The sequence below is a fragment of the Gopherus evgoodei genome, chromosome 4 (assembly GCF_007399415.2).
Source record: "Gopherus evgoodei ecotype Sinaloan lineage chromosome 4, rGopEvg1_v1.p, whole genome shotgun sequence".
NCBI classification, from domain to species: Eukaryota; Metazoa; Chordata; order Testudines; family Testudinidae; genus Gopherus; species Gopherus evgoodei.
Window position 1 is genome coordinate 102,985,364 of NC_044325.1, and position 15,612 is coordinate 103,000,975.

The following is a 15,612-nucleotide window of genomic DNA, read 5'->3' on the forward strand; positions in this document are numbered from 1 at the left end:
ATAAAGGGTCAAAAATGGATTGGACATTTATATGTATAACGAGATCTAGAATGATCATAATTAATGATAAATTTTGTAGAAGAGATATTAAACTTCATGTCTCATGTTAACTGTTAGAGATCAGTTAATTATTTAATGTGGGGCACAGATTATCCAGTATCTCCCTACTAGGGGGTTCTTGTACTTTCCTCTGCAGCATCTGGTGCTGGCTACTTTTGGAGACAGGATATTAAACTAGATACTGATCTAGTGAGGTAATTTCTATGTTTCTGTGGTGGGTGGCATGTGGAATGTTCATAATTCCAACTTTTTTGGACCATGTGGGTTAGATCCATGGAAGTAACTGAAGATCACATATCAACTTTGCCAGCATAGATTATGCTGAACTACTAGCTTTGGAATTATATGGGCTCACCTTTGCCTTAGGTTTAAATAGAACTGTTTAGGTCATCAGTAATATTTGCATGCCACTGGGATGCTGGTGACAGCTTTAGAGTGCTTCTGCATCACATATGCTCCCTTCCATCAGTTCCAGGATATTGTAGCCTTTATCTTAAATTACTTTAATAAAATTTGTAACCTGTTGGATATAATTTGTATAAATTGGTATCAGTTGTCATTAGTCCCTGCCATCAGCAATTGCTGGATTTGGTAAATGTAATGTTTTGCTCAGAATGAAGCATCTCAGTCTACTTTTTATAACTAGTGCATTTCTAAATACTAAGCTAGAAAAGTATTTTAACTTCAGTTTCAGATGACAGTGAATTGCACACAAGTGGTACTTTGAAAGCGTCAGAAAAGTCAACAATGGAGCAGTTAGTAGAGAGAGCCTGTTTTAGAGACTATCAGCGTTTGGGTCTGGGGACCATCAGTAGTAGCTCTTCTCGCTCCAAAACAGAATACTTCCGAATAACTGCGTTGAACAGGATGTATTCACTTTGTAGAAGGTGAGTTAATCAGTTCACTCTTATGTTTAGAAATGTGTATCTGCCATATTATACATCATCCACAACATCCATTACATATAACACATCTATGTAGAGAGCAAAGTATTCTGAGAAAATGGTACTTGTCATAAACCCAAATCCAGTAACACTGAACTTACAGAAAACATAACAGTGCTGATTTTCTCTCTCTTTTTGTTGTAACATATTTGTTAGCAGCTCTGTATATTCAGCCACTAAGACTTGTATTTTAGTTGGATCTATGATGTCCTTTTTGTACGTTATAAAATCCTAATTTGAAAGCTCCTAAAGGCCTATTCTCCTGTCAGTGCATGGGAGCTACATACAATCAATTCATTTTAAAGTTGCTGGATGTTACAGACCTAAAACTTCTGTTTGTGTCTAGGAAAACAAGCCCCAGACGTGCATGTTTATTAATACAGTTCAAGCCAGAAACTGCAAATAAGAACTCATGAAGCAGTTGTTGGAGCACTTCCTTTTAAATGTTTGTCATATACTATATGTGAACTCCTAGATGTCAGTCAGAAGTTAATGCATAAGCCCTTTCTATTGTGAAAGTTCACTGATATTTATTATCAGTGCCTACAAAAATGCTGTTTAACACAACAGCAAATCTGCAGAAGTTTCATCACTGAAGCACTCACATCCTACAAAGACACTGCAAGCTAAAAGTTGTTTTCATTATGGAAAAATGAAATTACCATCACTTTCGTGGAAAGAGCACAAAAGAATATTAAATCCAGGCTGTTTGTCTCTTATCCAAAGCACCAGTGTGACAGGAATACTTTTATTCAATCACTCGTAAATATTAGTTAAATTGAACCAAAGATATCACTGCATTATATTAACTATGCTTTTAAATTGCTCATAATCACTATATTTTTAAAATTATTTTCATACTTTATCCGTACCCAAAAAATACCTGTTTGAATTTTTGTCACTATTTTGAGAAAAGTAGTCAATATCCAATTGGTTTTCAAATTTTGGGATAGGAGTGGTTATTTAATATCATGTGATTTTGGTTCAGGTACTGTATTTTAGGAAGTAGACCATCGAATGGATTAGACATTCATTCCCTAAAGATAAAGTTCAGTAAATGTCAAATAAGTTCACTTACATTGTGTCACAAACAATCCTATGCTGTGCATTATAGAAGAAGAGGGGTTCTTTAGTAAAATGTAAAATCTCCCGAGTGCTCTCTTTAATTAGTTTTCTCTCAAAATAAAACCGACACTTTAATTGAATCCTCTTTCTAGGAGGTAGAAGAAATCTTTCAAACACCTTGAATCTTTCTTCCACTTACATAACCTGAGACAACACTTTTGCTTGATTTTCCGTTTTCAAAACTGTTATATCATGGAAGTTTCCAAACTGTCTTTGTTTTGTTATTTTAACATTATATAACCAGCAATTTGTAATCTGCTGTTCCAAAACTGTTTCTTACTAAAATATTTAAATGCATTTTGACATGAGCCAGTTATGGTCAATGCCAAAGTCCTGTGTTTTAATTCAAAGCGTCTAAACATTCTTGCCTTTAAAATGTCAGCGCCTGTACACAATCACTGGTGTCAAATATAAAAATAAAGTTTGTTTCCTTTGAAGAGCCCCAGTGATCTGTTTTATATGGCATTCTCATAAACCTGACTCTGTTCAAATAACAGATTGAGGAGAGAATTTTAGGAATAAATGGGGAGCGAGGAGATTTATCAACAAATAAGACTGTAAATGAAAGGAAAAAAAGGAAGTAGTCATTTACATTTTCTCCAATGAAATTTGCTTTTTAAAAATTCTAATACTTTTCATCCTATCAAAATAATAATCAGAACTATACTGCATTACAAAAATTAGCTATTCTTTAAAAGCCCTGGCTGGGATGATGCTTGGTGTTGGGTGATGGGATTTACTTGGTGTTGGTCCTGCTTTGAGCAGGGGATTGGACTAGATGACCTCCTCCAACCCTAATATTCAATGACTCCAAGATAAATAAAAGTGCATATATCAGTGAAAACTGCAGATTAAGAAATATACATATCCTGTTTTTAAAAGGAAAAGGAAGAATCTTTTTGAAAATAATTCTGATTATCTTTTTAATTTTCTCTCTGTTGATTAATATAGCTATCCTGGACTTTTGGTAGTACCTCAGTCTGTGCAGGACAGCAGTTTGCAGAGGGTAGCTCGTTGTTATCGTCACAATCGCCTACCAGTTGTCTGCTGGAAAAACTCAAAAATCAGTACTCTGCTTCTAAGAGCTGGGAGCTTCCATGGAAAGGGAGTTGTTGGCCTCTTCAAATCTCAAAACACACATACTGCAGGTGAGCTTATGTTGCTGGACTTCCTGCATGTGTTGTTTCAGTGAAAGAGGTTCTTTTCCTTTAGAGAGATATGGTGTTCCCATGAATAAATTATTTAATTTACAGCAACTCCACCTGCTTTAAACAATATTCTTCTAATTTGGTTTTGTTGTTGCACCTTATTTTCTTGCATCACACACGATTTATGGGATCTAGCAATAGTTAGAGCAAATTCTACCCATTTGACTCTATGATGGCTTTGAGCATAATTTTAGTTTTACTTTGAGAGAACTTTTTATAAAACCAAGGCCTGAGAGATTTCCAGAGTGATGCTTGGGTTCTTTGGGTGAGATAAAGGTTCATCTTTCCCATGATCACCACTGGAACAATGCAAGATCTGTCATAATGGAGTATCTTTGAAGAGAATATTGGAGGAAAGTGAATTGCATGTTTAGAAGGAAATGAATTATGAAGCACACATTACTCTCAACTTTCACCTCCCACATGAGCTGCATTGTGTGTCTTTAATTCTTATTCTTTCTCATAGTTACTGTCTTGGTTTTATGCGTTTGAGAGGGCCTGAGTGAGTTGTATATGACGATTTGTTCTGAGGATAAGATAATGACACTGAATAAAGTTAATACCTCAAAGATGCTAACCAATAAGGAAAGTCTAAGTACTGGGAATACTTGTGACTGTATGAAGAAAACAGGACTGGTGCATCTCTTAGGCATATAGTGTTAGAAGTAGAATTCAAGGGATAGCTCAATGGTTTGAGCGTTGACCTTCTAAACCCAGGGTTGTGAGCCGTGGGGGCCATTTAGGGAACTGGGGTGCGCGCGCGCGCACACACACACACACACACACACACACACACACACACACACACACACACACCTGTCAAGGACAGTACTTGTTCCTACTAATGAAGGCAGGGGCCTGGACTCAATGACCTTTCAAGGTCCCTTGTAGTTCTATGAGATAGGTATATCTCCATATATTTTTTATTTTTTTATTAGTCAGTCCTTGAGATAATAAGCAAAAAGTATCCCATCTGGTTTCAAGCTGTTCCAACCCGTTCTTGACCCTCTTCGGGGACCCTTCTCACAAGAGACTTTGAAGCAAGAGATAAATTCCCTCATACAACCAGGAGCAGCGGAGGGAATGCCCCTAGAGTTCAATGGCAAGGGCTTTTACTGCTTAACAATATAGAAGAAAGAAGCTTGAAACCGTTCCTTGATCTTTGACATCTCAATGCCTTTATCCATTGTTTCAAATTCTGTATTGCTACATTTCTGTAATCCCTGATTTGGCTCCTATGGGCTGGTTCATGACTCTCAACTTAAAGAATGCCTATTTTCACATTTTGATACATCCAGCTCACAGGAGGAAGGAACATCATACTATCAGTATGGAGTCCTGTGCTTTGGCCTTTCACCAAAGTTCTGGCAATGGTGCCAGGCCCATAAGAGAAAGCAAGGACTCCAGGTATAACACTATCTAGAAAACCATTTAGGCAAGGGAAATTCCCACAACAAGTGACCAACTCATTTAAATTATTCTAAATCTCTTTGCATCGTTGGGATTCCAAGTCAAAAAAAGAATCCACACAGATCCCAAATCACAGCATAGAATTTATCAGAGCCATGTTAAATTCTAGGTCAGCAAGAGCATAGCTCCTTCAGAGATTTCAGACAGTGACAGACTTCATCAGACGGTTCCAGGAATACCCAAAAACACCACTGAGGACCCACCGCAAACTCGTAGGGCACATGGCAGCATGCACTTACACCACATTCATTCAGCTCCACCAATTACAAATTATGGGGAGATGGTCTCCTTAGGAGATGGTCCTATATATAAACATTCTAGAAGTCAGGGCATTTCAGCTGGCTTTTCTACCTCTTATTTAAGGCTTAACTATCCACATGTTCATAGGCAACACCACAGCAATACAATATATCAACAAGCAAGGTGGGGAGGAGCCAGATCCTCTTCACTGCCAGGAAGCCATGCATTTCTGGGATTGGTGTATCTGTAATCATACCACACCTGGCCTCCAGACTACTTTGTCGGATCAATTCAGCAGAGACTTATTTGAAAGAAACATGATCCCTCAAGAGCTCAGTCCTTCATGTCATTTTTTGCTTATGGAGGTTTCTAAAATTGGAACTGTTTGCAGCGAGTGCCATATGTTCTGCTCCAAAAGAGGCATCTTCATGGATGCCTATCTCACCCTGTGGGCTCCAAATTTAATGTATGCCTTTCAACCAACACCTGTGATACGCAACATTTGAAGGAAACTCAGGCAAGATGATTGTATGATCATGATAGTCCCAGAAGGAACCAGGCAGGTATTCAGATCTAATTAATCTAACAATACAGAAACCAACCTGGTTTCTCAGAATGATGACCTCATTACACCTTGCAGCCTGGATGCTGGCTTTATGACATCGACAGAGCAATGCTGCTCTGCTGCAGCCCAAAACATCTCTCTTCAGCGCAGAAAACCTTCAATCATACGAGGCCAAATGGAAGAAGCTTTCTATCTGAGCAGTTCAGCATCAGTTCAGTGTTGACAGTTCTAGTTTCAGCAATATTGGACTATTTACTTTCTCTGAAGCAATCAGGACTCTCAGCTCAGTAAGAGTGCAACTGGCAGTGAACTCTGGAAATCTATCTCCTATTCAGGACCACATCACGTTTTCACACCCCATAGGGATGAAGTCCATGCTTGAATAATAAGAGAATAACCATAGGAATTTGCCACTGACCACCTGACCAGGCTGGTGACAGTGATTGTGAAATGCTCAGGGAGATTAGAGACTACGAAATCAGAAAACACAACAATAATGGGATATTTCAGCTATCCCCATATTAACTGGGTACATGTCACCTCTCGAAGGGATGTAGAGCACATTAAATGACTGCTTCTTGCAGCAGCTGTCCTGGAATCCACAACTGGAGAGGCAGTTCTTGATTTAGTCCTAAGTGGAGCACAGGATCTGGTTGAAGAGGTGAAGATAGTTGTACAGCTTGGTAATAGCAACCATAATGTAATTAAACATCCCAAGGGTGTGGGGGAATACCAAAGAAACCCAACACAGTTTCATTTAACTTCAAAGAGGGAAATGACACAAAAGTGAGGAAACTAGTTAAATGGACATTAAAAGGAACAGTCACAACTCGTTCACCTGCACATCTACCAATGTGATATATGCCATCATGTGCCAGCAATGGCCCTCTGCCGTGTACATTGGCCACAGCGGACAGTCTCTACGCAAAAGAATAAATGGACACAAATCTGACATCAGGAATCATAACATTAAAAAACTAGTAGGAGAACACTCAGGGCCGGCTCTAGGTGTTTTGCCACCTCAAGCAAAAATATTTTTGGCTGCCCCCCACCCCAGCCCTGGGCTCTCCCCCCGCAAACCCCTGCTGCCCCAGCCCTGGACTCTCCCCCCCCCACCCCACCCGCACTCCCTGCTGCCCCAGCACTGGGCTGTCCCCCCACCAGTGCTGACTCCGCCTGCTTCCTCCCTCACCTCCAGCCGGTACGGTGCTGGCAGAGTCGAGGTAAGCAGCGGGGCTCGCGGGCTGCGCCTCAGCCCAGAGTCCCTCCAGCTGGAGCTCCTGCCTCCAGGACCGGCTGGGATCTGGGACGGCAGAGCCAGGGGACCGCCTGGCAGAGGTCCGAGGAGCTGGGGAAGGGCAGCCCCAAGGGGAGCAGAGCCCTGGAGAGCGGGACGCGGGCCCCGCACGGCAGCACCCCTGGCAGTGGTCCCCACTATGGCCCTGCTGCTGCTGCTCCCGCTCCCACAGTCCCTGGATAGCTCGGGCTGCTTTGCCCAGCCCCGGCTGTGGCACCGGGGAGGCGGCTGCTCTTTGGCACCTGCAGGCGTCTCCGTGCGCCCCGCGGGGCGGCCCCCAACCCGAGTGTCCCGCCCTCGGAGCCTGCCAGGCCATAAGGTGCGGGCGCTGCTCCCCGATACAAACTACAGCAGCCTCAGGGTGCCCCCCGTGCAGGATGCGCTGCTGCTGCCAGGGCCGGCTCTAGGCTTTTGCCGCCACAAGCACACACACACACAAAAAAAAGACTGGCTGGAATGCCGCCCCTGAAAATGTGCTGCCCTAAGCACCTGCTTGGTTTGCTGGTGCCAGGAGCCGGCTCTGAGAACACTTCAATCTCTCTGGTCACTCAATAACAGTCCTCAAAGTGGCAATTCTTCAACAAAAAAACTTCAAAAACAGACTCCAACGTGAAGCCGCAGAACTGGAATTAATTTCCAAACTAGATACCATCAGACTAGTCCTGAATAAAGACTGGGAGTGGTTGGATCATTACAAAACCTAAACTTAATTTCCCCAATAATAATTTCTCCCTCTGTTACTCACATCTTCTTGTCAACTGTCTGTAATGGGCCACTCTCCTTCAAAAGTTATTTTTCCTCCCTTGGTATCCTGCTGTTAATTGATTTATCTCGTTAGACTGACCTAACACTTGGTAAAGCTACCCCCATCCTTTCATTTCTTTATACCTGCTCCTGTATTTTTTACTTCATACATCTGATGAAGTGAGCTCTACGCCCACGAAATCTTATGCCCAAATAAATTTGTTAGTCTCTAAGATGCCACAAGGACTCCTTGTTTGTTTGTTTTTTTGCTGATAGGCTAACACAGCTACCACTGAAACCAGTCACGAGAGTGAAGGGCCTATAAGCTGCATGGAGACTGTTTAAAAACAGCATAACAGAGGCTCAAACTAAATGTATACCCCGACTAAAAACAAATAGCAAGAGAACGAAAAAATACTATCATGGCTAAACAGCAGAGCAAAAGAGGCGATTATAGTCAAAAAAGCATCCTAAAAATTAGAAGTCAGATACTACTGAGGAAAATAGAAAGGAGCATAAACTCTAGCAAGTCAAATGTAAGATATAATTAAGAAGGTCAAAAAGTAATTTGAAGAACAACTAGCAAAAGACACAAAAACTAACAGCATTTTTTTTTAAGTACACCAGAAGCAGAAAGCCTGCCAAACAATCAGTGGGGCTTCTGGACAATAAAGGTGCTAAAGGCGCACTCAAAGAAAACAAGGTTGTTGAGATTCCCACAGCCGAGCCATTCTTTTTAGGTGAGAGTTCTGAGGAACTATCCCAGATTGAGGTGTCAATAGAGGAGGTTTTGAAACAAACAAATAAATTAAACAGTAATGAGTCACCAGATGGTATTCACCCAAGAGTTCTGAAAAAACTAAATTATGAAACAGTAGGGCTACTAAGTGTTGCATTTAACCTATTGCTTAAATCAGCCCCTGTACCAAATCATTGGAGGATAGCTAATGTAATACTGATTTTTTAAAAAGATTCCAGAGACAATCCCGGCAATTACAGATGGGTAAACCTAATTTCAGCTAAATTGGTTGAAACTATAGTAAAAAACAGAATTGTTAGACATATAGATGAACATGTTATATTGGGAAAGAGTCAATGCATCTTTTGTAAAGGGAAATCATGCCTCACCAATCTATTAGAATTCTTTGAGGGAGTCAACAAGCATGTGGACACGGGTGATCCAGTTGATATAGTGTACTTGGACTTTCAAAAAGGGTTTATCTACACTTAAAACGCTGAGTGGCCCAGCCTGCACCACTGTAGCACTTCAGTGAAGATACTACCTTTGCCAGTGGGAGGGGTTTTCCCATTGGCATAGGTAATTCACCTCACTGAGACACAGTTGCTAGATCAACAGAGAATTCTCCCATCCTCCTAGCGTGGTCTATACTGGGGATTAGGTCAGTTTAACTGCATCACTCGGGGTATGGATTTTTCGCACTCCTGAATGACATAGTTATACAAACCCAATTTCCTAGTGTAAACTAGGTCTCAATGATGGTTGAGGCCACTGCAGGGATACAACTCATGAGATCAGTCAGAACTCATGCATAGGGTGCATTCATACCAAGAGTGGAATCTGTGTGGATAACACATCTCAAAAAACCCCAATTGCTTTAAAGTAAGTAGTCAATCTTTTTGAATTTTTTAAAAATTGAATATGTTAAAGAAATTATTCTGTACATTCAGCAGTCACTAAAAAAGGTCATCAGAAAAAAAGTTGAAATTTGCCAACAGGTACTACAAAGTTATTGTGCTATTTCCCATTCTGAGTATAGGGGAAAACTGATGTTAATCTGCTATCACTGGGGACCACTGGCAGATGGGGATTTTTAAAGTAATAATTGATGTACACTGTGCTGCTTTTTAAAGCTACTGATTTTTTTTCTGCGGTGCAATTCAGGCATATCAAATGGGTTTATGGAAAACAGGTATTTGTAAAAATGATTTGATATCCTTTTGACGAGATGAACTGTTTGATAAAAGTAGTAGTGTTGATGTAACACATCTAAACTTCTGTAAGGTATTTGACTTGGTACTGCACGATATTTTGTGTAAAAAATCTGAGACAATACAAAATTAACATGGCATGTATTAAATTGATTTAAAAACTGGTTAAGTGACAGGTTTCAAAGTGTAATTGTAAATGGGGAATCAGCACTGAGCAGGTGTGTTTTCAGAGGATCCCCTTGGGGTCAGTTCTTGGTGCTGTGCTACAAAACATTTTTATCAGTGACTTTGAAGAAAATATACAATCATTAGTGATAAAATTTGCAGCTGACACAAAGATCGGAAGAGTGGTAAATCATAAAGAGGGCAGATCACCGATACAGAATTATCTGGATTGCTTGGTAATCTGAGCACAAGCAAACAATATGCATTTTAATACAAACAAATGTAAAGTTATACATCTAGGAACAAAGAAGGTAGGTCATTTTTACAGGATAGGGAACTCTGTCCTAGGAAGCAGTGATGCCGAGAAAGATAAATCAACTGAACATGAACGCCCAGTGCAATGCTGTGACCAAAAGGGCTAATACAAACTTTGAATGTATAAACACAGGAATCTTGAGTAGTAGGATGATTAATGTATTATCTCCGTATTTGGCACTTGTGCCACCACTAGTGGAATGCTGCGTCCAGTTCTGATGTCCACAATTCAAGAAAGATGTAGATAAATTGGAAAGGGTTCAGAGAAAAGCCACAAGATTGAGTAAAGGAATGGAAAACATGCCTTATAGTGATAGACTCAAGAAGCTCAATCTGTTCAATTTAACAAAGAGAAGGTGAAGCGGGTGATTCGATCACAGTCTGTAAGTACCTAGCTGGGGAACAGAAATTTGATAATAGAGGACTCTTCAGTCTTGCAGACAAAGGCATAACAAGATCCAGTGTTTGGAAGGAGAAGCTAAATAAATTCAGACTGGAATTAAGGCATGAATGTTTAACAATTAGGGTAATTAACCATTGCAACAACTTTACCAAGGATTGTGATGGACTCTCTATCGCTGGCAGTTTTTAAATCTAGATAGGGTGTTTTTCTAAAAGATAGGCTTTAGTAAACAAGAATAAATTTAGGGAAGTTCTGTGTTATACAGGAGCTTAGACTTGATGATCACAGTGATCCCTTCTGGCTTGATGATCTATGAATCTAAGAAATGTTGCAAGTCAGTTGATGTGCATTAAAGACAGAATGCAAAGTGTTCTCTGCTCTCATTCTCAGTCACCTTTTTTACATCTGATTGTTATCTATGTTGTTTTTGTTTTACACATCTATGTAAATATAGCAATAATTTAATCTGTTTTGTACTTTTCTGTATTTATATAGTTCCTCCTAATTTAGAATCTTCAAGCAGCATAGAACAGGAGAAATATCTGCAAGCCTTACTGAATGCAATTTCCATCCACTGTAAAATGAATGGCAATAATACTCTTACTGTAAGACCAACAATTGCTTTGTCTCCAGGTAAAAATACGCTGCACTATTCTTTTTGGTAACTAAGATGAAAAGTAAAACCACTGTGATTGTCTGCGTCTTAGACTCCCCAGTCTGATTTCTGTTACTCCTTCAGTGTGACTTCTTAATATTACAGCTTCTGGGTAGCTAATTTACTCCAATTTTTTGCAAATGAATTTTCCATAGTGTCAAGAATGGTGAAAGCTAAATTATTCTCCAGAACAGTTTCAGTCATGCCAAATTTGTAGCTAAATTTGGACCATCATAATTTTTTTTTATTTGGCACACTATTTCACTGTTTCTCAACCACAAGTTGCACCAGAGGGATCACAGAAGGAAATCAGGAGAGTTGCAAGGCATTCAAAATGTTGTTACAGTTCTAAAACAAAGCAAATAAATTTTCCAAATTCATTTCAGGGTGGCCAATGCCTTCAAAGTTTGTAAGGTCCAATGTATTAATAGTAGTTGTATTATTCAAGTTTATCACAGTTATCATTAATATATTTTTTGCTCTTTTTATATTAAATGTAAGGAAGTTGCAGAATATTTTTGCTTCAGATAAGGAGTCGCCAATCTGAAAAGGTTGAGAAACACTGCTTTATTTTATATTATGTGAAAATTTGTAAAGGTTGTTGGAAGTTGATGCTACATGAACATATACAGTATTTATCTATAAAAGTAGTGGAAGGTGCATAAGCAGTGGTTATTTCCATCTTTTACACAGTCAGAATGAATTTTCATTTCTTTTCCAGGTAAAATTTCAGTTACATTGAAAATTCTTGCAGTACACTCTACTTTAGCTAGATCTCAGTAAAATCACTAAGAAATTTGTCAGTATTCTATTTCAGTTATCATGTGAGGAAACCTGATAGGTTTCATGTAAAGTTAATTCAAATAATGTCTTAGAAACAGGAGCATGCAATTTGAAAAGTTTGTCTACTTGGCTTAATCAGTTGGTGGAACTGACTTAGTGTATCTAAATGTCTTAATTTTTTTTTTTTTTTGCAAAATAACAACATCCCAAATTTGTGCCTGCTTTTGCTTCATTTATCATTAAATACTTTGATTGCATTAGCCATACCTAACCCTCCATAACATTGCAAATGTACGCATTATCTCTAAAAACAAGTTTAAGGAACTTTGAAAGTAAAAAATTGACAGCAATTAAAAACATTCAGCATGAAAAGAACATTTTTGTCATTTGAGTAATGTTAGTCTGAATGACATTGTAGTTTTTAATCTTTTATTCTTTTTGACTGACTTTAGGCACTGAAAGGAGGGCTTCAAGAATGTCCACTGTGGTTAAGCAGGTAGTGCCAGGACATTTGGATGTAAATCTGTCCAATAGCTTTGCTCGAGGAGGTTAGTAAGACTAGCTCAAAGACTAAGCATTGATGTAATCTGAAATAAAGTGTATAATAAAATGTTAGTAGTGAAATAAAAACCATTAGTTCATATATGAACTAATTGCATTATAAAATAATAAAACACATATTAGAATTCTTTAATTCATCAGCCACAGATGGAGTTAAAACATGTATCTTATATTCCTTAATTAAGTAAATGGTCATTAATTGTTAACAGAATATTGTTAGCATCCAAGCAAGTTCAGGCTTGCATTAGAGTTGTGAATGAGTAATTCTTTAGAATCCTAACATTACAGATCAACACAATAGTTGGGTGAAAATTATTTGATGCCTCATGAATATACAAATAGATGCATCTGAATGTTTCTCCAGGGAAATTAAGGACAGAGCAGGAAAGCCAATAATGGACAGGGTTGTACAAATGGGCCACGTAGAGTTGAAGGAGAGCTTACTGAGTCTGAAGTTACTTGCAGCTGCCATTTTTACTTTGTGGGATGAGTGTATGAAAGAGAGATGTATATATGCAGAGAGCTTTGTTTAAATAAAATACTAATACAGTACAATAAAAAGCCATACTAATTTGGTGCTTTCTGAGTCTGCATGTCTGGAAGTTGGCCTTGGGCTGCCGCTAAGAGGCAGAGACAGACTTCTTTCATTTGTCGGGAGTGAAATCAGACCTTTTGACTTTTCTACTTTGAGCCAATTGTTATGATTTTATTTTGAACAACCCTTGCATAAATCAGTGCACTGAAATTCATTTTATGTTTTTAGGATAGAGGTAAGGATGCAAGGATATTTGCTAATAGTCTCAATTCCATCCCAAGTATCTGGTATTGGAAAAACGTTTGTGTTTCAGTTACCACCTGTGGCCACTAAAGACTGCTGCTAGGAAACCAGAGAATGCTTTTCTTGTATTATTCTTCCTTGTGTCTTCTACCAGTCTCCATAGCCACCCAGTCACCTGCCTGTGAAACAGCCACTCAATAGTTCCTTCAACTCATTCTTGCAGGAGTGAGGAGAGAGGAAGCACCAGACTCTGGTAGAGGAAAGAACTTCAAAGGTGTAGTATAGGGAAATAACGACGTTATGTAGGGAAAGAAAAGAGAATTCAGTAGAGAGAGATACTCAAAAGTGGTAGAGGAAGAGATTAGAAGAAGGAGACTCACAGTGCTGTGGTAAATGGAAAAGGGAAACCTACATGGGGAAAAGAAACATGGAGCTGTATACCAGGAAGTGATGTGAGGGACACAGCAAAGAAAAGCAGAGGGAGAGACTAGGAAAAGAAACCTCACAGGAATGGGACGAAAATTAGGGAGAGGACGTTTTATGCAGCTCCATACATGATCATTTATAGTAAAATATGTATGATGCGAATTTGCATATTTGCTAATGATTTTCATATAACCATAAACTTCTGCTTCTGGTAAATACATCCTGCCCCAAGCAGTGGTAGGACATGGAGCTGCACAGAACCTGGCAGCCGAGATTGGGGTAGGTAGGAGAGTATCTAGAGGTTCTGCAATGGATGGGTGTGGGATGGTTTCTGTTTGAGGATGCTGGGTAAATGAGTGTGCACTAGGATGTCTAAGTAGATAAGGTTCTCGAGGGTGGGATGTTGGGTTAGCTGGGGGTGCTTGTTTGATGGTTGCATAAGGCTCCTAAAGGGTGGAAACTGAGGTGTCTTGGATGGCTGAGGGGGAGTTGGCTGGTTGTCTGCAGTTACTGGGATGCGTGAGAAGTGTTAGGGGGACAGGTGAGAAAGTTGCTGATATAACCAGGAAGGTAGGATGGTTGCTGGTTGATGTATGTGGAAGTGGGGATGTATGCCTGGGGTTACTCTCTAGACGGTATGTGAGCCAGTGAGGCCAGTATTGGGACACACCTTGTGCTATTCTCTCTTCTGAGTTCCAGCAGAGGGAACAGTCAGAGAGGAGACAGAGGGGCCATCTGACTGTCTACCCTATAGGGTGACCAGACAGCAAATGTGAAAAATCGGGATGGGGTGGGGGGTAATAGGAACCTCTATAAGAAAAAGACCCAAAAATCAGGACTATCCCTATAAAATCGGGACATCTGGTCACCCTACTGCCCAACAAGCACAACAGCTGACCTATATGGTCTGAAAGTGTAACTGCAGGCCAGTGTCTGCAGTCTGCTCACAGCTCAGCAGGATACATGGGAATCCAGTTGAAATGCAGGAATGTGTGACAAGTTTGTCAAATGATGACTGTCTCAGTTAAGGCAGGAAGCTCTGGAGAGAGAAAGGGAATATCTCCTAATAAGGAACTAAAAAACAGGCATACCAGATAGCAGGCTACTGTGCTCCCACAAGATAACACAAACATCCAAATTATCCCATTAGTGATTTTGTATGTAATTTTGCTGTTGCTAGTTTTATATGCTCTTTCATGGTTTGTTACGATTGCACCATTGTGAAGCAATGTCCTAATGCAATATGTGGGTGTGGGGCAGAGATTGGTAAGATTCAGTGGACTTCTGGCTGACTAAAAGAGCAGGCTACCTTAGGAAGGCAGTCAGAAAACGGTGGTATTTTTGAGATGCTAATAATTAAGACATTTAATTAAAAATACATAAAACTAAGATTCACCATAATATGCACACAACTCTCCAGAGTCTTTGGGGCAAATGTTAGCAAATATCTCTGTCCCTTTTCCTCTCTTATGTTCCACTGGGTAACCCAATAATAAATATCATATAATACTAGTCAACAGTGAGTCAGTCTGTCTCCGCCAACAGCCCAAGCACTGCAGCATCCATTTAATAATAAGATTATTCTGTATACTGTCCAGAATTGTAGGTGAATACACTTCTGTTATTAGCAGCATTGCTGAGTTTTCTGAGCTTGGTCCCCTCTTCCATTTCCTTATTTTTCCTGGACATCATACATATGGGACCCAAAAGCTGAGTTTTACTATGATGTGACCCAGCAGGAAATGTTTCCTTTATTTTCTGTGTATGTGCACACAATATTAATTACATGTCAGCGTGTATAGTAATCTTTTTGTTATTTAAATCAAAATGAATAAATATAGCTGGGTTAACCTAATGTTCTGCACACTTTTTGAAATCAGAACAGTTCTGAATATGAATATTAGGCCCTCCTGAATTTATGCA

At 39.6% G+C, this 15,612-nt stretch overlaps 1 protein-coding gene across 6 annotated transcripts in view; it reads left to right on the forward strand.

Annotated features, from left to right (window-relative positions):
• The window catches only part of SBF2 (SET binding factor 2), a 595,850-nt gene that overhangs the window by 517,624 nt on the left and 62,614 nt on the right, over nt 1-15,612 (forward strand). For 4 of the 6 annotated variants that reach the window (XM_030560381.1, XM_030560382.1, XM_030560385.1 and 1 more), the window contains 4 exons: nt 749-947; nt 3,081-3,277; nt 10,982-11,119; nt 12,377-12,472. In XM_030560381.1, coding sequence (XP_030416241.1) covers nt 749-947; nt 3,081-3,277; nt 10,982-11,119; nt 12,377-12,472 — 630 coding nt within the window. The remainder of the gene's footprint in view (nt 1-748; nt 948-3,080; nt 3,278-10,981; nt 11,120-12,376; nt 12,473-15,612) is intronic. The other 2 variants (XM_030560383.1, XM_030560384.1) reach the window with 1 other exon arrangement.